At 40.0% G+C, this 21,143-nt stretch overlaps 1 protein-coding gene across 3 annotated transcripts; it reads left to right on the top strand.

Moving 5' to 3' along the window:
- The first annotated feature begins 964 nt into the window (after positions 1-964).
- PLA2G15 (phospholipase A2 group XV) lies at positions 965-19,082 on the top strand. 3 transcript variants are annotated; one of them, XM_041458630.1, is made up of 7 exons: positions 999-1,132; positions 3,349-3,482; positions 8,240-8,396; positions 9,783-9,901; positions 11,363-11,461; positions 11,877-12,101; positions 14,886-19,082. In XM_041458630.1, exons 2-7 carry the CDS (start codon positions 3,440-3,442, stop codon positions 15,395-15,397), a joined length of 1,155 nt encoding a protein of 384 aa, XP_041314564.1. In that variant the 5' UTR covers positions 999-1,132; positions 3,349-3,439; the 3' UTR covers positions 15,398-19,082. The 3 variants fall into 3 exon arrangements, with proteins under 3 accessions (XP_041314563.1, XP_041314566.1, XP_041314564.1); XM_041458629.1 differs by lacking the exon at positions 3,349-3,482 and having other exon boundaries at positions 965-1,132; XM_041458632.1 differs by lacking the exons at positions 3,349-3,482; positions 11,363-11,461 and having other exon boundaries at positions 965-1,132.
- The last annotated feature ends 2,061 nt before the right edge of the window (positions 19,083-21,143 follow it).

Genomic DNA, 21,143 nt, shown 5'->3' with positions numbered 1-21,143 from the left:
GCAGACACTCATCAAACGACCTGCACACCAACCGAAGCACGTAGCCCCTACTAACTGGTATTGCTGAAGCACAAAGGCTTATAACACTTCTGGTTCCAAATTACTCTAATTACAGGACTGCCTGTTCTTGTTACATGTATAAAGGTCTAATGATTTTTTTTTTTCCTCTTAGTATTGCCAAACGCCTGATCCCAGGGATCCTCTGTACCAATTAGCTCCCAGGTTAGTTGGGTGTTGCCTGAAGTGCACATGTGTCCATGAGCTTCTCTATCAGATGCTCAGTCCTTTGACCGCGTAGCACTAAAATTCCCAGCTCTTCCAAGCACTTCGGCTTTCAACCATTCTGACCACGCCCCTTATGCGCTACTTATTTTTAGACTTGTTTTGCAGCAAACGCCCATTACTTCGCTGGTAGACTTTATTACGACCAAACAACTGTAGTCGTAAAAATGACAGACAAACGCTCTCCTCCCTCAGCACGTCTCCCTCCTCAGAGCTTTCTGCCGGCCCCAGCAGAACGGGGGCAGCTGTCCCTACCTGTCCGGGCCAGCCGCCTGTGCCTGCGGCCCGGGCCGCCACACTGACAGGGAACGAGCTCCCACAGCCGGGGCCGCCACACTGACAGAGAACGAGCTCCCACAGCCGGGGCCGCCACACCGACAGGGAACGAGCTCCCACAGCCCGGGCCGCCACATTGACAGAGAACGAGCTCCCACAGCCGGGGCCGCCACACTGACAGGGAACGAGTTCCCACAGCCCGGGCCGCCACACTGACAAGCACTTCCCGCGGGATGAACGAGCTCCCACAGCCGGGGCCGAGCAGCGGCCGCCCGGGCCCTCCGCGCCCGGCGGTGACGCGGGCGGGGGCGGGCCCGGCGGGGCGGGCGGGCCCTTTTCTGGCCGTGCCGGGCGGCGGGGCCGTACTCCGGCCGGGCCGCGGCAGCCCCGGCGCAGCGGTGGCGGGTCCTCTCCCCGGGGTTATGCGCAGGGGCGATGTTCCTGCCGGCTGGCGCCAGGCTCCTCCCGCGCTCCGGACGGAGCTCCTTCCTCAGCCTCCTCGTGCTGCTGCTGCTGTGCCCCGGCGGCGGGAGCGCGCCGCGCCGCCGGCCCGCGGGGCCGCCCGTGGTGCTGGGTAAGAGCCGGGGGGCGGCGGGGCGGGCGCTGCGGGGCCGGGCTGAGCTGAGCCGAGCCGAGCCCGCCGGCCCCGTTACCAACCCCCGGCGGGGCGGCGCGGGGGGCCCGGGGCGCTGCGGGCTCCGCCCGCCGCTGGCAGTGCCCGGGGGCACTGGGGGCGCAGAGCCCGCACCGAGCGGCGGCTCCGCAGCTGCCCCGGCGCTGGCAGCTCGGCCCGGCCCGGCCCGGCCGCGGGAGGTCCGGGCTGGGGCTGCCTTGGCCTGGCAGCGGCCGGGGGACAGACAAGGCTCGCTTTAACACGCTTCGAGCTCATTAAGTAACACCAGAGCATCCCCGCTTAAGTCTTTCCTCTCTATGAACCTTTCGTGAAAGAGGTTGGAATCAGATGTGGAAGGAGGAGTGATTCAATCCAGCAGTTCAATTGCCAAATAAAAAAAGAAAAAAATAGTTGCTTCATCACGTAAAATGAAAAACGAGAATTTGTTACTGGCCTGTGGTTTCACCTGTTAACACAAAATAGTTTGTAATGAATATGCAGATAATATTAATATGCTAGTTAATAAGTAATATTTGTTAGTTGCTTTTTGTATCCATTGGTAATGAGATGTAAATAAATTTTAAATGTTTCAATAACTTGTCTGCTGAAACTGTAATTCTTAAGCATTCCAAGACAGCAGGTGCATTTGTAGTAATGTCGGTAGCCAGTCCTGTGAATATGTTCAGTATGCTGTATGTTCTTATTGTTGATTAATCTTGATGGTCACCGGGGGAAAAAAACTGGGAAGATTAGAAAAGTGGCTTGTTGTTCAGTTCAGTCTCAATTTCTTGATAATAATTTAGGGTCTGATTGTGACTTTGTTACTACTGTTACAAACTTCTGACTTAGGGGGGCAAACTCTACTGGAGCGTATTAAAAAATGTTCTTGGTATCTCAGGGTACAGTGTGCACAAATCCACAGCTCTTAAAAGGCCTCTGAACTGACAGGCTGTGGTTTGGAAGTAGAAACTGCAGAAGGGTGTCCTAAGAGGCAGGAGTTGAAGCAGGAAGAATTCTCTGAATTCTGTCTGGGAAGGCTAGAAACAATCTTTTATGCCATCTTTCTGCTCTGTAGTGCTGGATGTAGCAATAGGCCTTGGCACTTGCTCCAGTGCAAGCTTCCTGACAACAAAGATATTGTACTTGCTGATCCAATATTGAACTCTATCTGGGAAGGAATCAAAGATTTAAAAGCAACTGGCAGAAAGGGTTACTGACTGTAGAAGTGTGGATTTACTACTGATGGATCTACTGTAAGTATATATGTTCCCTAAGGATGGTTTTAAGAACTGTGGCTGACCTACATTTCCTGAAGAGACATCCTGGTAAATACTGTGTGGCTGAGCACATGTTCATCCAGAGTGCTTTACAACAGACTTTCTTGCTGTTACAGTGAATTTTCATCAAATGCTGCAGAACTGTGTTCTAGTCAGTCTCTGCATTTTAAAATTTGCTAGATTTTTTGCTGCCCAGTCCTCATCCTTCTTGTGTGTGCGACATGTTAAAATAAGCTTTTTAGGAATTGCTGTGATGAGGATGATGGAAGGGCTTATGAGAATAATTTAGGGAAGCATTCTAAGTGCTGGCTTAACACAGGTGTTTGGGGGAAGGGAGAAAAACCCACATCACCTGGATACACAAATGAAAAAGATTCAGAGGTGTAAGGCTGCATTATGCAAGCCTATACAAGCTTGAGATGAATTTGGAGCCCATACAAGGTGGGAATACAGAGTTGATCCTCCTGATTTGTTGGACTGGCATTTAGACTCCTAGTTTCTCATATAAGATCAGTTTTAAAATAAATTTTTATCTTATAGTAAACAGGTTCTCATGATCAAAGCAGTCTTATCTGTTTGGAGGTTAACATGCCTCAGTAGAAAGGGGAATTAAGTTTGGTCATACTCTGTGTGTGGCAAGTTGGCCACCTGATCTTAAGGAATAAAGAAAAAAGAAATGCTGTTTAAAGGAATGTTGTCAACATAGTGATCCCTTCAGAAATATTTTGGACCAGGGACGGTCACAAGACCCAGTGTAGCTTGCTTTCAAACCTTTTGTGTAACAACCCTGCTTTGCAGTTGCAATCTATGCTTACCCAAGTAACAGAGGGGAACTGGAGCAGAATCTTGCAAAATATGGAGTGTTGCTCATATATGGGTAACTTCTGTTCTGCTGCCCAGGTACTGACAAAACTGCTGCTTCGAGGAATCTCACATCTGAAAACAGCTGAGCTGCATGAAGACAGCCTTGTAACTCTTGGCCACGGTTGTGATGGCAGCAGCTCTCAGATTTGGAGAGCCCCCAGCTGGCTCAGGTGAAAGGTGGTTCTGTGGAACAGCTGTGCCAGTCTAGCAGCTCATTAGTGCTCATTAGTAGCTTTCCTTGTACCTGTTTGTTGGCCACTTTGTGGAGTCCTTTGTCTTGCTAAAGCGTGAGGAAATAACCTGATGAGGAAGAAGTGATTAATTTTGTAGTTGAATTACTTTAATGGAGGAGCTGGCACAAAGAATGTGGAGAGTGGCACCACATGGCTTGGGTTAGGTTGTTTTTAACCTGGTCTGTGCATCCTCCAGGTGCCTTAGGAGCTGCTCTACCTGGAGCTCATGTTCGTTCATACCAAGGGAGCAACACCAGGGACCAAACTGCCATGGGTGGTAACTGACAGCAAAATACTGCAGCGCAATTGCTCTGTTTTCTCTGAGATTTAAATAAAAAAGCATTGAAGAGCATTCATATAACGACATCAAAGAAGAAGGTGAAAGTCAAAACCTTATTTGCAGAGCCTGCTTGAAGGTCTGATATAAGGCACAATTCTCATTAAAACCTAAGGTGATCATCTCAGTTTCCTTTCCCAAGTGTTTTGGGGAAAAAGGAAACTAATTATGATACCGATTTGCTTTTATGCTTTTTTTTAAAGTGTTTTCCATTTAGCCAGTATGATGTAATCCTACAGAAAAATCTCCTTTAAGAACCAAAATAACCCATTGAATGCTTCTGTTCTACTAAATATCTACTAAAAATGTATGTTACATATATTCTGTGCAAGTACTTCTGCGTATCTGCTTTATATTTAGATGAACTATAATTTTTTACACTTCTTTTATCAGTTTGGTGATGTTCAACAGGCTTGTCTTTAATGCTGGTTTCAAGCAGTTTTTGTGGCTGTTCTTCCTCCTCCATTCTTTCATATAGTGCATCAATAATCACTGCATACTGTCTTGTGTCTTAGGCATTTTTGGAGCTGGTAACCCATCCTTATAAGACCAGTGTCAGATGCACTGAACTCTTTACCTTTTAGAGCTGACTCAACACAATAACTATATCAATGTTCTGATACCTTCTGCAAACAATTTGTTAGGTACTTGGCTAAAGTTTTCTAGAAAGACACCTAAATGAAGTTTGTTAATAATTGATTTACATGCAAAGGAGCTGTGCCTGTGAATTCCTGCTGACTGCTAATTGAGCTGTGTATGTTTGTATGGTCAGCTGGCTAGATGTCAGGAGTGATTTAAATGTTTATGCCTCATGTGATCCAAGGTATCTGGAAGTATCATGTGAGACGTTGTTTGCTTTCTTGTTCCTAATTTTAAACAAGGCCTTTTCTGTGGCAGTCCATGGAGCCTATGAGCTGCTTCAAGATGTTCTCAGAGACCTGTAGTCAGAGTTTAAAATTAATTTTCCTGGAACGTTGCTTCATTTTGAAGGAAGACTAATTTATAGAACCAAAAAGATGACAGTTATTTGAGGAAATAATACTGGTTAAAAAGTTACAATAGTTGGTAAATACACAAAGGCATTTGCATTTCAGATAAAAGTAGTAAAAATGTATCAACTGCTGGCCCTCTTTTTTTTTTTTTTCCATATGAAAAAAAAATCCTGGCTCCCCACCCTGTTATTAAATAGATGACTTTTTTTTTTTTTTCTTAGGATCCTCATATTTTGACATTTGTCAAATGATCTTTTTTCTTATCTGAGCAGTCTTAATGCAAGTCACTTTTAGGGTGCAATTTGCTTATTGTCTCTTGGTGGGAACTGTGAATCTGTCATTAAGACTTAAGGATAGTGATCGGTAAGAGTAGGAATGTATCCTAAAGCTAATTACTGCAATTCACAGTCTGTTACCTCTCTTAAACTCTAATGATATTTCTAAATGTGCTTTTCTATACGGTTTAATCACATAAAAACACATCCCAGAGGGAGATCTACTAGTTTTTTCAGGCCATATGAGACCAAAAAATTAGCCAAGGATACTATGAATATTGGAAGTGAATTTGGCTTATTGATGTATTAGAGTGAGTTTTGTTGGGATTAGCATCTTTGTGAAAAAGGAGGATGTGCTAGAACTGATAAAACACAAAATCTTATGGCAACTCTTTTTTTCTGCTGAATAAGAAATCTAATTTTTCCAAATGTTGCAGTTCTGAAATCAACAGAGGAATTACACAGCTGCAAATTAGGGAAGCAGGGTACTGCTGAAGATCTTGTCTTGGACATCCGGTCTTAACTAGTGCTGATGTATTTTGCAGAACTTCACAAACAAGTTATTTTGGGCTCAGTGTGCAGGCTTTAAAAACAACTTTTAGAACTTTAAAGAACTCTCTTTAATATTTCTAGCAAAAAGGTTTAGAAACTGAAGATAATAGTAGATGAGAGGAGAAGGAGAAAAATTGCATACAGATTACTCTTCCTGCAGGACCATTTTCTGTATGATCTGAAAACAAAGGGAAAAATGTTTTTCTACTGCTTTCAAATACCACCATAGAAAATTTAGAAAGCTACACCCTTAACCTACAGAATTAATCTTCAGTGTCATATTTTTTAACCTGTTACTTATAAAAAACCACTAAGTAGTTCTCCAGCCAAAATGTAAATCATTAACACTGTTAAACTGGTTGGGTTGAGGGCTGAAGATCTTACATGTTTTTTTCCATAATCTCAAAACCAAAAATCTGTATTTTGTTTCCTATAGATTCATCACGAAGCATCTTCAGTTTGCAAAGTATACTTTAGAAAATAAAAAAGCCCTAAGGTGTGAGTGATAGTGATTAGCAACTTTACTGTTAATATGGAAATGTAAACATGACAAAAACATTTTTCTTAATCCCTGCTTTACAAACAAACAGGCATCATACTTGTACATCAGAATTTCTTTTTTAGCTAAGTATTTATCTCTGCACAGGTAGAATTTGTCCTTTATCTTTTGTTTAGAATTGAAAAAATTGCCATTTTTCATCTTGTTCCTTGTCATCCCTTGAGTAAAATCTGTATGTCATGTTTCTCATCTTGTGTCCTGAATTGGACACAGGAGCAGAGCCTCTATCCTCCAGAAGCTTGAAGATAAAATAACTAAATGAAAGTTGCAGTTAATCTAAGATCATTCCATTAAGTCCAAGTGAGACTTTATACAGTTTCCTGCTTTCAGTGCTTTGTTGATAGAGGTATCTTGATTATAATCTGAAGCTTCTTCAGCTGTGAGTTTTCCCTACTCTGAGCAGGAGTGCTTGTGATTGATTGAGTGCAGTTTGGAAACCTCAGCAAGTTCTCCAAACTCTAATACCCCAGGTGTTTGTCTAAGTCTTTGAAGGGTATCTTTGCTGGAAGAACTTTATTTTTACCCAAGGAAGTGAGATTCCAGGTTAGAACAAAATGTCACTCTTCTTTGTTTTGCATTGAAACTGAAGACAAAATCAACCTGTTCTGTCCTTGGCGGGTCTGCTGCAGAAACTGGGCAGTCATGAAAGGCTGATATAAATAGAATTACGTTCTGTTCCCCTTCCAATTAAAAGCACTGATACGGCAGAGGCACGAGACTGGAACAAGTTGTTGCCTTAGTTTTCTAAGCAATTACTAAGTAGGATTTTGTGAGGTTACAAGACTGAACTTCAGTAAACTCTTTCTAGGGTGTGATGCAATGGTGTAATCTCCCTTACTATGCTTTCCAGTATATCAGAGTCCTTGAAATATGACCTAAAATAAACCATGGTCAGCTACTGGGCCTTTTAACGTTTCACTTCAGGTGACAAAAATAAAGCTCCTAAAAACCTAATGAGAAAGTAGAGGTAGTTAATAAAGAAATCCTGAGGTACATCTCATGGTCGGGCATAACCTGCTGTGGTTGGAGGTTGTAAGAGTGTGGTTATCTGAAGTTTTGGCCTTTTTCAGTTCTGCAATAACTTTTTTTCTAAAAGAACATCTGGTTTTCCAGTTAAATTAGGCATTCTGCTAAATGATATTATCTCTTTCCTTAAACCATTGCTAAGTATCAATGTTTTGTAGAACTCAAACTGATTTAGTTGCACAGTTTACTGGGGCATAGAAGGAACAAATGTATGGGTAGACCTGCATTAAAAAACTTCAAAACGAAACACTGACAAGCACACCCTAAAAAGGGGGCTTTGTGGACCTGAAAGGAGTGGAGGGAACCCTTAAGAAGTGCCTAACTTCTAAATTTTTCTAATACAGAAAAAAATTTCAGTTACTGAAATTTTTTTTGTCTTCTGGTTCTTGAGGAAAAAATGGCTAAACATAACAGAATGTAAGAAGTTTCTCTGAAAACTTGGTGCTGAAAATTGTTATAAATCAATACTTTACTTCTTATGTTTCTAACGTCAAGTTGATAGTTGGCAGGCAACTGTTTAAAGAGAACAAAGTTGTGCAGTTGTGATGCTCTGGGAAAAAAGTTCTTTCAGAAAGATTCAGTTTGTACTTGGAAACACAGATACATTTGGTAATGTCCTAGGCAATCTTTTTTTTTTTCATACCCATGCATGCTGCTTTATAGTCTGCTCTTTGAAGTTAGGAGCTGTTCATCCAGAATCATTCTACATGTTGGGTTTCTCAGGTAATGAGCTTTGAAAATATAGAAATATTTTCAGTGGAAAGTGTATATGTAGTACCTTTTTATTATGTAGTATTTTTTCTCTAATTACAAAACCTGATGGTGTCTCTGGGTGCAGTGATAATGCACATAAGGGCTGCAGTATTTAGCTGTGTGTACTGCAATAGAAAATGTTATATGCTTTAATTAAATGTCTCCTTTTTATATCTCTCTCTCCTCTTTATATTTTCCAGTTCCAGGAGACTTAGGTAATCAGTTGGAAGCCAAGTTAGATAAGCCATCAGTGGTGCACTATCTCTGCTCTAAGAAGACAGACAGTTATTTTACACTCTGGCTGAATCTAGAATTGCTTCTGCCTGTCATCATTGACTGCTGGATTGATAATATCAGGTAAGAGCAGAAATGTTGCTCTTTGCAGCTACATCCTTTCCATAGGCTGATGTGCAGAATGGCTGCATTTAAATTCCTTTTCTGATTCAAGACCAGTGAGAGGAATGACTTGGAATTCTGCTGGGTAGGCTAACAGGATGGGTCTGAAGATGTAGCTCTGTTCCTCTGAAGTAGCTGTAATTGCTGATGAGGAGCAGAGGCTCTCTTAGTTCCTTCCACTTTCTCCTCTACCAGTGACTCAGTGTAGGTTTGAGCCCTTGTTAGACACCTCTGTGACTTATCTCAAGGAGGAGGTTTTCTGCTCTTTTTTTTTTTTTTTTTTTTTTTTTTTTTTCTGCCAAGTAATAGGACAAGAGGAAATGGGCAGAAATGATGCACAGGAAGTTCCACCTGAAATATTTTGGTTTTAAAAATTGCCCAATTTAAAGCTTTCGGGCTATTTCATAATTCAACCTGCTTTATTAGTATTCCTGTAAAAATAATATAAATATATGTATGAAAACAAGAAATAATTAGCTGGTGCAATTAGAAACTATTGTGATGGCATGTTGCTCTTTTATGAATGTATTGAGCTGTTGTAAAGCAGTCTGCTTTATCTTGCCCTGTGCCTTATGGATTAGAGAGATTTTTGTAAGAGATTTTTGTGCATTGGTTTAGATTCTTAGGCTTCATCTAGGGGAAAAAACTTGCATTCAGAAATGGCAATTATATTGATATGGTACTAAAAACAAACCAACCCCCAACTGTAATAATAGGGATGATTAAAGAAATAAACTCCTGACTCAATGCTCCAGATTCTTCACATCCTAAGTTGATTTGAAAAGTATTTACACAACACTCAATACCTCAGTATATTTCCTGAGGTGCCAGTTGTCATTAATCAGGAAATAAAGTATTTCCTTATGCTGGTATGGATATTTCTAGTTAAAGAGAAATTAATTATTTTAGGTAGGTTAATATTTTTATGTCTGATTTAATAGGTGTTTTCTGTCCTATTGCCACATTCCTATGCTCTTTATAAGTTTTTCCATTTTGTGGCTTGATGCATAGTCAAATGGTATAGAACTATATAAAGTAGGTGATATTAAAGATGAAGTTCAGTCACACTTCCGTATGCTCAGTTATACGGAGACAAAAAGTCTTAGATTCTGCACCATGAAGCATTGGAGTAATTAAAGTAATTATTTGCACTGTATAATCTCTTAGCCATAAGAGTACTCTGATCATGTCTGATTGGCTTGGGTTTTTTTCCTCCTTCTGAGTAACAGCACTTAAAGTTCTTGTACTGCACTCAGAATGTAAGACCCAGTGTAACTGAGGGTTGTCATGTGGCAATAAAACATGTTTAATGGTTTTCTTAATTGTTTTTCTTCCCCTCCTCCCCAGGCTGGTATATAATCGAACAAGTAAGATTACAGAACCACCAGATGGAGTGGATATCAGAGTGCCAGGCTTTGGGCAGACATTTTCCTTGGAATTTCTTGACCCAAGTAAAAGGAGCGTTGGTATGTACAAGCTGTGTCTGAAGTGCTTTGTCACTTGGAGGTTTTTCTAGTTTGTCTTTATGCAACAAGCTTCTGCAATGTGATTTCAAATTACAGTTCTGTGAGCTCACTTGGCTTTTAAGAGTTTGCATTGCATTGTATTGTTTCATTTGTTGCGTGGCCTGATGGATTGAGACAAGAAGATTCCATGTTATTTAGTGTTGTGTCAAATCTAACTTTGGTGGATGAAATCTGAGTAGGCATATTGAGGACAGATGCTTTCTGAAAATGAGATGGTTGAGTAGAAAATTCTGTGACAGAAGCTTGACAAGCAAAACTGAAATAAAAGTACAAATTCTGAGTAAGATGTTCTTTGGTCTTAGGAATAGGTTAATTGGATTGGGAGAATATGGTACCACAATGTGTAGCTCCTTGTATTTTGCTGATGTCAGAATAATTATATAATTGCATTTGTGCTGCAAAAGATTTCAGCATTAATGTGTTTGCAGGGTTTTTTATTTGGTGTTTTTGTAGAAGTATGTTTCAGAAAACACTGAGTTTGATAAGCTTTTGTGAGTTGTTCACTGTGGCTGAAGACTGGAGGAGTTGAATAGGCAGTAATGGACTGAGCTTCACATGCTGCATAGCATGGATCTGTTCTTTAAGGGCAATGATGTGCTTAATTATCTGCACTACATCACTCTTACACCTAGAACAGGGCTATGATTAAATTCTCCACTTGAGGGACAGTATGGTAAACATTCAAGATTAACAAGTGAGGTTCTCTCAAAACTTAAATATGGCTCTGTTCAGTGGACTGTTCTGACACTGTTACTGGATGCAGTCATGGTAATACTTAAATCCCATGTGTCAAACCTTCTATTAAGTAACATCTTTCAATATGCAGTCTGTAACTGTTTCCCTTTTTGCTATTAAAGCTTTATGTTTGGTTACTTAAGCCTTAGTTCACTACCCCAGAGATAAAAAAATAGTTTTGGGGTAGTTTCTGGAGTTCTGCCCTAGTGTATATAATAAGCATTTGTTTTCAAGAACAAATGTTTAAGTCCAGGCCAACTGTTACTTCCTGCCTGTTGTTAATTTGTGATCAACAAAAGCTATGACTCTGATGAAAACCCCTCAAAAATTATTATGTTGCAGTTAAAGGGTAAACTTTCCTCTGCTGAGTAAGATTTATCCACTGTGCCTGTACTACATTTGGCTGCCAAAATGCTTGAGAGGTCAGCCATGTAGTAAGAAGTTTTAATGGTGATAGTCTCTCAATTTTGGGGGATAGTGAGCATAACTCATTTTGTTTAATATGCATGCAGCTTTCTAGATTGTTAAAGGCAAACTGCAGGTTTAATGTGTATGTATGGTGTCAGAGATAATGCTTCTGGAACTTTGTTTTGCAGTAGTGGCTGACAGCTGCTTCTCACACTAACCTTGTTACTCTTCTGTTTCTCTCTTATCTGATATTTACAGGAAGTTACTTTTATATGTTGGTGCAGAGTTTAGTAGATTGGGGCTACAAACGTGATGAAGATATAAGAGGAGCACCTTATGACTGGAGAAAGGCACCAAGTAAATAATACACTGTTACTTTAATAAAATTATGACTCTCCTAGCCAGAAAATAATGTATTCAATCACTTCTCCTATCCTTTACAATCTAAAAACTTAATTTTGTTTAGTTCTTGGGGTCTGGGTGCTCCTGGATGCAAATGCAAGCTTGGTCTTGTGGTTTTGGTTTTTTTTTTTCTTTGTTAAACAACTTGCTACTTAAAAGTTGCTTAAAACCAGAGCAAAACAACAGAAAAAAACCATTTCAGCAAAGTATGTCCACGTAAAACCCCCGCCCCTCCCATTCAATACTGGAATTTCTAAGGTCTGCATTATTAATTCTGCAGACAGTTCAACACCATTATTTAAAAGCTTATTTTTTTTAAAGCTCAGCATTCACAATTAATAACTATCACTGTGTAATCTGTGTATTTTAGATGAGAATGAAGACTATTTTGTGGCACTTCGCAAGATGATAGAGTTGCTGTATGAGCAATATGGAAGCCCTGTTGTCCTGATTGCCCACAGCATGGGAAATATGTACACCCTCTACTTCCTGAACCGCCAGTCCCAGGATTGGAAGGACAAGTACATCAAGGATTATGTGTCATTAGGTGCTCCGTGGGGGGGAGTGGCCAAAACTCTCCGTGTGCTGGCTTCAGGTAGGTAATTTGAGGCTTTGCCCTGTACTGTGTGTGTAGTGCACAGTGCTAACCAGACTGTTGACTGTAGGCCTGCAGGATGAGAGTTTAAGGTACCATAAAGGGAAAAATACTTTCTTGTAAGTGACAACAACTTGATGTTTCAAGCCTTGCAACCCAACTGTTATCTTTCACATTTGTGGGGGTGGACTGAGATTTCCCACATCCTGTAACCAGGAGCTTTCTTCCCTTCTTGACCTCTCCTGACCTCTTTTCAGCAGATTGTTGTGTTGTCTGCTGTTTGGCCTGATGCCTTCCCTTTCTGTCCCTTCTGCCACCAGCCTGATTGCTCTCTGTTCAGTATGGCAAAGCTACCAAGCATTCCAGAGCATTCAGCAGTTTCCTTTGATTAAAGATCACACAGCTGCATGAGGTTAACATTAAAGGAAATTTGTGGAGATAGTGGGGAACTAGTGTCAACAGTGTAAATGTCAGGTGAAAATTATTACTCTGCAGATTAGGAAAGTGAATCTTTGAGGTCTTGGGTTTAGCACACTGGATATGCCAGAGACTAAAAAACAAAAAAAAATTAATAAAGCAGCATTATGTACTTCACTAAGTAACTGAAAATGACCGATGGAAAATCTTCACTTACCCATCATGTGATACCATAATTACATCATGTGCTTTGACATGCAGTTCTCGATGTTTCTGGCTTGGTTTTGTAGCTTGTTTCTGACTTGTTAGCTTTGGATATCCACTATCTTCTTCCTAATCAAAGTTGACATCAAAAATTGGACTTCATCAAAATGCAAAACACACAACAAGAGTCAGCCATGCATGGACAGAGCAAAGAATGCGTTGCTTGGCAAAGGCATTTGATTCTGAACAGTAGTGCACTACTCCATTACTAATTAGAAAACTTGATTCAGTACAAACACCCAATTCACACACTGTTGAAGCTGTTGAAATGTCACTGTAAAAATTTATTTCCCTTTTCCCACAGGTTTTGTCTGACATATTTGCTTGCTACAGAAATGGCAAGAAGTGAATAATGTTAATATCACCCTCATAAAATTACACAATTATATTCCATAGTCCCATATCTCCGTTGGATTAAGCTTTAGTGCTTCATACCTTGTCTACACTTTATAATGCATCTCAAGCAAAGGGGCTAATTCTACTAATGCATAATGAATAGCTAAATTTCTACTAAAATGTAGTCAGTCATATTTTAATCTGTGTATCTGTTGTACTAAAACTTCCATGTTTTGGAGCAGAAATTTAAGAGTCATGTAAGAAAGTTACATGGGCAAACATAATATCAGAATGTACAGGTTTAAGCTGTTTCTGTCTCAAATATCTGTAGTAAAGCACCACCATCAGCCCTTGGACTGCATTAGTCTAATTAAGAGTTTCTGAAGTTATCAGGGTTAGTATGCTGAAGAATTGTTGCTTTAAAGGAAAATAAGGCATTTCAGCAGGAAAGGCAGGGCACTCTACGAATGCATTCTTTCTGCTCCCATTCCTGTTTATAATACGTGATGCCAGGAACTTCATGTCAAATCCACAGCTGTGTTATCTAAGTGGTAAACAGTACACAGGTGGAATTGTTTTCTGGAGATTTTTTTATTCTGTCATAGTTTCAGTTACTTGTACATGGGCTTTGCTGGGTCCCACTGTAGGGCGCAAAGACACAAAGCTCACAGTGGTTTGTTTCCATTTTTAACATGTTGAAAGGTTGAAATACTGGCAGTGTCTTCCTTACACCTAATGTTTTGATGTGTCTGCTGACTTAAATGTGGTGTTGGCCACCCTGTACTTCTTCACTTATGAGAAAAGTAAAGGATTTGAGAAGCACTTTGTTTCAGTTCTGTAAGAGAAGGCTGGGATAGTCAGGTTCTGTCTTTGATTATTCTGCTGGAAACAAATCTTGTACACATTCCTTTCATTGTTCAGTTCAGAACTTGGGCTTTCCTTGCTGAAAACTGCCAAGCAGTGTTCAGTAACTTAGCGGTGGGAGTGCACAGTGCAGTTGTTCCACCACACGGTATCATGAGACCCATTTTTCAGGACCTTTGTGATTCTTGCTGTGCATTTGGGTTTTCTTTATCTGTTTCAGACTAGCAATGTCTCCATATAGTCTTCCTAAAGGTGGCATTAATATGCTTTGTGTCTCCTTGCTGAAGCAATAGTGCCACCCCATGGAATTGAAATAGCACCAAAGTATTTTTTTCAGGAATAGTGGTTTCAGTTGCAGCATTTCAATTTTTATGGCATGGTTGACCTGGTTACATGCTGTAACCACCTGGAAATAATGGAAAATAAAATTCAAAGTTCAGCTGACAAAATAATTGAGGTGCGACAGCCACTGTGATAATGAAAACAAACACGGAATATAAACTTGTTTGTCTCAGGGTTTTGTTGGGTTTTTTCCTTCATTGTTTTTTCTTTCTTTTTTTTTTAAGCAATCACTGTATTTATTAAGCAGCTTTTGATTTTGTGAAAATGGAAGAACAGGGTTAAAATATGCAGGAAGGTGCATATAAATTATCACTTAGTCATGTGTTAGTTCAAGCCATTTGTTTCAGTTATTCATCAACTCATATTTAAATCTTGGAAGTTACTAAAAGTCAGTTTGTAGAAGTTATGAGACAAACATAAATGAGGAAGAACTTTTCAAATTGTCACTGTAAGCCAGGGGAACAAACTTATTCAAGTTATCACCATGAGTGCTAGTAATTGCTGCTGATTAAGATTGATGTCTTGCTTTATGGATAATGAAATTCCACTTTTCTCCCTAAGGTGACAACAACAGAATCCCCGTTATCAGTTCACTCAAGATCAGAGACCAGCAGAGATCAGCAGTTTCCACGAATTGGATGCTCCCCTACAACTACACGTGGCCTCCAGACAAGGTGTTTGTGAGCACCCCCACAGCCAACTACACTCTGCGGGATTACTGGAAGTTCTACAGGGACATTGACTTCGAGGACGGCTGGCTGATGAGGCAGGACACGGAGCACCTGGTGTACGGCATGACCCCGCCCGGCGTGCGCATCCACTGCCTCTACGGCACGGGCGTGGAAACCCCCGACTCTTTCCACTACGAAAGCTTCCCTGACAGAGAGCCCAAGATTTTCTACAGCGATGGGGATGGTACAGTGAACTTACAGAGTGCCTTGCAATGCAGAAAGTGGGTGGACCGGCAAAAACAGGAAGTGGTGATGTTGGAGCTTTCAGGAAACGAGCACATTGAAATGCTGTCCAATGATACTACTATCTCCTATGTGAAAAAGCTGCTCTTTGATTTGTGATAACCTTGTGTTGATAGTTATTTTCCTCACCTGTGATGCCTTCCCTTAAATATGGGGAAATGCCTTTTAATCCCTTGATACTTAGATATTTGAATTATTTATTTTGCTTTTTTAAAAGGTTGTTTTCAAGTTGCTTGGTATTCTAAATGATTGTTTGTCTCTGATTTGTGTTCATGATATTTCATGGTATTTTCACATTCTGAAAATTTTGTCAAATATGCATTTTGGTGCCTCTGGTGTTTGTGTGCAATGGTCATACAGACTTTCATTTGGAGATTGTGCAGCCCCTTGCACATACCACATGGAGTCATAGATCCCAGAGTCCTTTGTGTGGTCTTTGCAGGTTTGGAGTGGAAGGCTAGGAAGGATGGCAATTTTGGATGCCCCAGGGAATGGTATTAACAATTTGGCAAACACAGTAAGCATTTTAAAGGGTCTTGTATATTCTGATCCACAGTTCCCAGTGGATTAGTTTGTAAATTGTGCATATCTACTAGGAAGATGTCTGCCTGGAACTGTGCTACCATTGTTGTAATCCAGACTTTTATTTATTACAGCCTGTTGGGGGGGAAAAGATAGTTGTGTAAACTACTTGAAGCTTCTTTATTAGGTGCCCTACTGGGTTATTTTGGAGAAATGTTTTGCTTATCAACTTCTAGAATCCCTGATCACATACAGTCTGGAGTCTGAGGAATTCTCAGCCTGTGCTTTATTTCTCAATGAGGGAATGAAGCTAAACTGTGGTTGGTGCTTGTAATAACTGTAGCAGTGTGGAGTAGCACATCAGTCAAAGCTAACTGAATACCGGCAAACAATCTGTAAGGTATAGAATTGCATTGCTGGGTGGAAAACCACCTCCTGTAGTGGAAATGATAATGGATGGTGGGCAGTATTTAAAGAAAAGTGAACTTCTGAAATAGAGTGGGGAATGAAAGCCAGTATGGAGTATAAACCTTGTTCTCAAATACTTTGGCTATGGTCCATTTACATGACTAGGCAGTGATTGGATCAACATTGCATTCCACTGAAAAGAAATTTTTTGCTTTAGGACTAAACGTAATTTCCCATTGATTACGAGCTTCATTTTTGCTGTTTGAAGAAGTTGGGACATGTGGTTCCTTAAATGTTTCTACAAATTGCTGATCAGGCAATTCTGTAATTTCCTACAGTGTTGTTCTACTCAATGTTAAAATAGTAATTTCAACTCTGACCTCCACAGAAGTGCTGGCCTGAAGGCCATCATATTTACCATCACGATTACAGAAGTCCTGTTAGAGAAATAGTTATACTCAAACATTCTCTCTTGCTTGCTTTAAAACCAGTCACCCAGTTAGACAGCACTTACTTTTCTAAAAACACAGCTTTGAATGCTTTCAAAATGCTAGGTTCTCCAAGAAAAATATTCTAAGAGTTGCAGCAACTCATCAAACTATTAAGGATTCATTACTTAAGAAACTGAATTTGTCTAAAGGCTAAAGTTTTAACTATTTTGGTAGCATGCCTAAAATGTTTTCTGCCACTAGACATATCAGTAAGATCTGTTGAACTGATGGGCTTGAACTCTTGCTATTGTAGAATGGAACCAGGAGGTAGTTTTAAGACTTTAGTTTAATTCAGAAATCTCTTGTTAATTCAATACAATTTGAACTAGAGTCATCAACAAGCTAATTATCTTACTAGGTTTTAACTTTCTTATGTAGCTTTGTTTCCCCCTCTGCATTTTTTCCTAGTGCTTATGTTGAGGGAGTGTAGACATTTTCCTGATTTTTAAAATGGATCGTTAATGTTGTCTTCACTTGCCAAGGGCCCTACAGTCCAGCAGCAATATTGCCTAGACTTTTCCAGAGTAAGTACTGAGTTGTCCACAGCCTTTGCAATGTGTAACTGCTGAAATGAAAAAAACAAACCAAAAACAAGCTACAACCAATTCCCCCAAAAGAAGAAGCCCAACAACAATGAGGAGGGGAAAAAAGCCCCAACCCACCTTCAAAAAATCACCCCAAAAATTGCCCTTTAGCTAAGTGATCTATTTTATGCAGGGCTTGTCAGCTGGATAAGCTTCAGGCTTGTGTTCCAAGACTGCTCAAAGATGATAAAGCTCTTCCTTGGTCTGACTCAATTTTTGAATAAATGGCTATTTGAATAAATTACAGAAAACATATAATCACAATCTGTATTTGTTGCTGAAGTAGAATGCCTGTTAATAAGCACTGGATTGAGTGGAGCTGGAGGCTGTATTGCAGGATACCAACATAGGCATCAAGGGCTGAAGAATGAGAAAACAATGTAGGTAAACAATTCTTAACCTGATCTGGAGAATGTTTGTAAGATTCATTTGGATCCTTATCCATTAATCAATAGCATTTTCAGTCTCATAGCAAGAATTTAGCTGCGGGGATTTTTTGTGATTTGAAGTTCCAAAATACATGATTCAAAAAGCGCTTGGTTTTTTGGTTCTTTTTTCTTTAGTACTTTTAAAATACACTTTTTGTGACCCAAAAGAAGAAAAAAAGCACAACTTTCTTATTCTTTTCTAATTTTGGCAACCTAGTACTGTGTTTCTGAGATTAGTTGGCTGTATCTTTTAACCTAAAGTTTTCTAAACCAGTTTTTCTGTTAGTAGACAAGCCTTGTGATAATGTGATAAAATGGAGCTGAAGGTTTTTCAAGGCTTTTATTTGTTTGTTCTGTTGTTTGTCACTATAAAGCCTTGTACTGTTGTAAAGAAATGTGTGTACCTGAGGCATAAGTGCTGTGAGAGCAAGCACAGCACCTCTGGTGTTCTTTGATTGCTTGTGGTGCATCTGCAGGCTGGAGTTTTATGTCCAGAAAGTGTGGGAGTTTCTTGGTCTTTTTTCCCCCCTACAAAATGATCATCAGCCCTTTCATTTGCAGTTTCTTGCACGTTAGGATGCAGTTCTCATTGAGAAGTGAATGCGTTATTCCAGTTGCTGAAGTGGAAGCCCTGCACTGTGTGTGAGGAGTGGCTGCTCTCTGAGCAGATCCTCTGCAGGGGCAGCACTGAGCATTGCTGTCACGCCTGCTGCAGCCATGGGCTCTGAGCTGTCTCCATTCCTGCGGGGAGAGAGGTCTGAAAAAAAATCTTTAGTAAGAATGTGGCACTTTGATAACAGGATTAACTCAGGTGCTTTGCCACACTGCACAGCTGAAGTGTCTGAATTCACTAATGTATCTTTGTTATACCTAAAGCATTAGTTATGTGTCTCTTTCCATAATTTTTACTTTTGTTTTATTCTTCTAGGATATTTTCAGAAACCAAAACTAGTCTTCAGGACCAAATGTGTTTCTTATTTTTGGCAACTTGTATAGAAAATGCTGAAGTAGCTTTCAGCTGTCATTGTAGTACTTGTGAAGAGGTTCAGAGTCACTATGTGATTTGTATAAAAGCAGAAAGCTTCAATAACAAGCAATAATTGCAAAGGATTTGCAGACCAAAGGAAGGAATGTTTGGTATTAAGGTAATTCTTGGAACACAGTGTGTTCAAGGCCCTCTTAAATTCAGGGAATGTTTGGCAGTGACTTTGCTGCTCTACACTAACCAGTATTTTGTACAGAACATATTCTGAGGCCTGGCATTTTATATGTTCCTGTGTGTGAATGTGTTCAATAGATTTTGAATATTTTATTGTCAAATTTGATAATATAATAAAGTTGATCTAATACAGATTGTCTCCTGTTGTGAATAATGTGCTGTCTCAGTTCCCAGAGGAAATGAAAACTTGGTGGTGTTTTTCTTCCCTAAAGATGATTGGTGTCTCTCACAGTAATTCTTGCTTAATCTCCCAAATGCATGTAGTGTCTTGTGGTACATTTGGAGTTCACTGTTAATTGTTCTTGAATTTATAGAGGTTTGGGATTGAGACTACTCAGTTTCTTTTTCCTTGCATCTTTCTTGCTTGTCTTGTGGTAAAAAAACAAAAAAACCAAAAAAGTTCTCAGGTTGCCTTACAATTCTGCTCAGGTAATTATTTTGAAATTAATTCCTCAGTTGTGAAGTGTTTTAAATGCCTGCAGTTGCCTTTATGGTGTTGGTTTCCAAACTGATCCACAAACCCATGCATGATGACCATACTGTTTTATAGTTGTATGAAACAATTTTTTTCCAATTAAAAATAGTGCATTGTGGCTTTTTAGAAGCTGTAATGCTAGACAGTGATTCTGTGAGCATCTGGGGTTTTACTAGCATGATAATGACTGTAATACCAGTGAGTGTTAGTGCCTGCTGTTCCTCTCTGTGCCCTAGATACACTGTTGGGACATCTTGTCCCAGTACAGATCTCATCCATGCCTGCCTCAAGGTTTGTGACCCCATATGATTGCAGGAAAAAGGGGAATGTGGCCTTCTTCCAGCTCCCTGTTAATATGGGGAGGGTCCTGCACTGAAGCCATGTGCCAGCTCTTACAAGAAGCTGGGGAGGCTGGGGGCACAGGGAAGAGGAGGACAGGATGATAATAGGCCTGGTGGAGTGATGCAAAGCTGTGAGAGATGTGTGGAGTCTAATGCTGGATTATAGATTTAATACAGGAGTTGGCAGGGCTTGTGCAGCCTCCAAATAACAAAATTACAGCTACAGATTGTCTGATGCTATTTTGCTGTGCCATCTTGAGTTATTTCATTAATGATAGGATTGCAGTTTTGAGAAATTTTTACTTTCTCTTGTTTGAGTTGTGGCTGTCCTCTAAAGACCTAGGTTAGTAGTTTGCTTTGGTTTAAGACTAATGTCCGTTGTGGTCATTCAGATCCACAGAGGAATTAAGTGGAATATTTAGTTCCCAAATCAGCATCTTTTAGGCAAAACCAGAATGAAATATGAGCCCAGGAAATGCAAGAAATTAATATGCAATGTTTTACTAAAAATAGTGATATTATGTTTGTTTCAATGATTTGTGTATATATATATACATATATGCAGTAGAGGGCAGTAGTATATAAATTACAGAGGGTTTTTAGGCAATGTTGAATGGCATCTCTGTTAATTTCACCTGAGAGATACAGGATTGCAGGGAACCTAAGTTTGATATCCACAAAGTGTTTCCTGTCCTGAAGCAATTGTACATATGCAGGCTATGCTACTGGAGGAACTTTTTTTCCTATCTGATGTAAAAAGCAAGAAACTTTAGCTTGATTCAAATTCAAGTGAAACAATCTAAGGTATGAATTAGATATTCACTCCAATTTTCATGCTCAGAAAAAAGCACAAATTGAACATTACAACTACATGAGTGGATTGGTGTATAGTACTATGATGTACAAAAGAGGTCGTGTATTTAAAAAAAGGTGCTGCAAATGCTCTGTTTTCCTGTTGCACTGCTGAATAATGGATAAATCTCGTACCTCAAAGTCTTCACTTTGCTTGTAACCACTGACTCACACCTAGTAACCTTTTTGGGAAGGCAGATTTATTGACCAAGCTGCAATTCCATGTATGAATAAAAATGTCACCTGATGTGAGTAAAATCATCAAGACAGATGGTAAATTTGACTGCACGAAAATACTGTGCATACAGATCAAGTATTTTCATCACTATTAGTATTTTTGAGATTGTGTTATGTCTGAGGTAGTCAAAGAAGGATTCTAGTCCAGGTCTAAGCAGGCTGAGATTAGCCAGGAACTGCTGTTATCATAGCTGTGCTAGCAGAGCCTTTGTACCTGTATTAAAACAAAATTCCTTGTTAGTGGTTTCATCTTGAAATAACTCAGGGTTCCAAAGCCATTTATCCCCT

Source organism: Pyrgilauda ruficollis, unplaced genomic scaffold (genome assembly GCF_017590135.1).
Source record: "Pyrgilauda ruficollis isolate IOZ18807 unplaced genomic scaffold, ASM1759013v1 scaffold13, whole genome shotgun sequence".
NCBI lineage: Eukaryota > Metazoa > Chordata > Aves > Passeriformes > Passeridae > Pyrgilauda > Pyrgilauda ruficollis.
Note: the sequence above shows the minus strand (reverse complement) of the source record. Positions and strands in the feature narration are given on the sequence as shown.

Bases quoted from the DNA above. Each gene is read 5' to 3' on its own strand.
- PLA2G15 (XM_041458629.1), top strand. From the start codon at position 994: ATGTTCCTGCCGGCTGGCGCCAGGCTCCTCCCGCGCTCCGGACGGAGC. The intron at 8,397-9,782 runs GTAAGAGCAGAA...CCTCCTCCCCAG, and splicing joins TGCTGGATTGATAATATCAG to GCTGGTATATAATCGAACAA. The intron at 11,462-11,876 runs GTAAATAATACA...TGTGTATTTTAG, and splicing joins TGACTGGAGAAAGGCACCAA to ATGAGAATGAAGACTATTTT.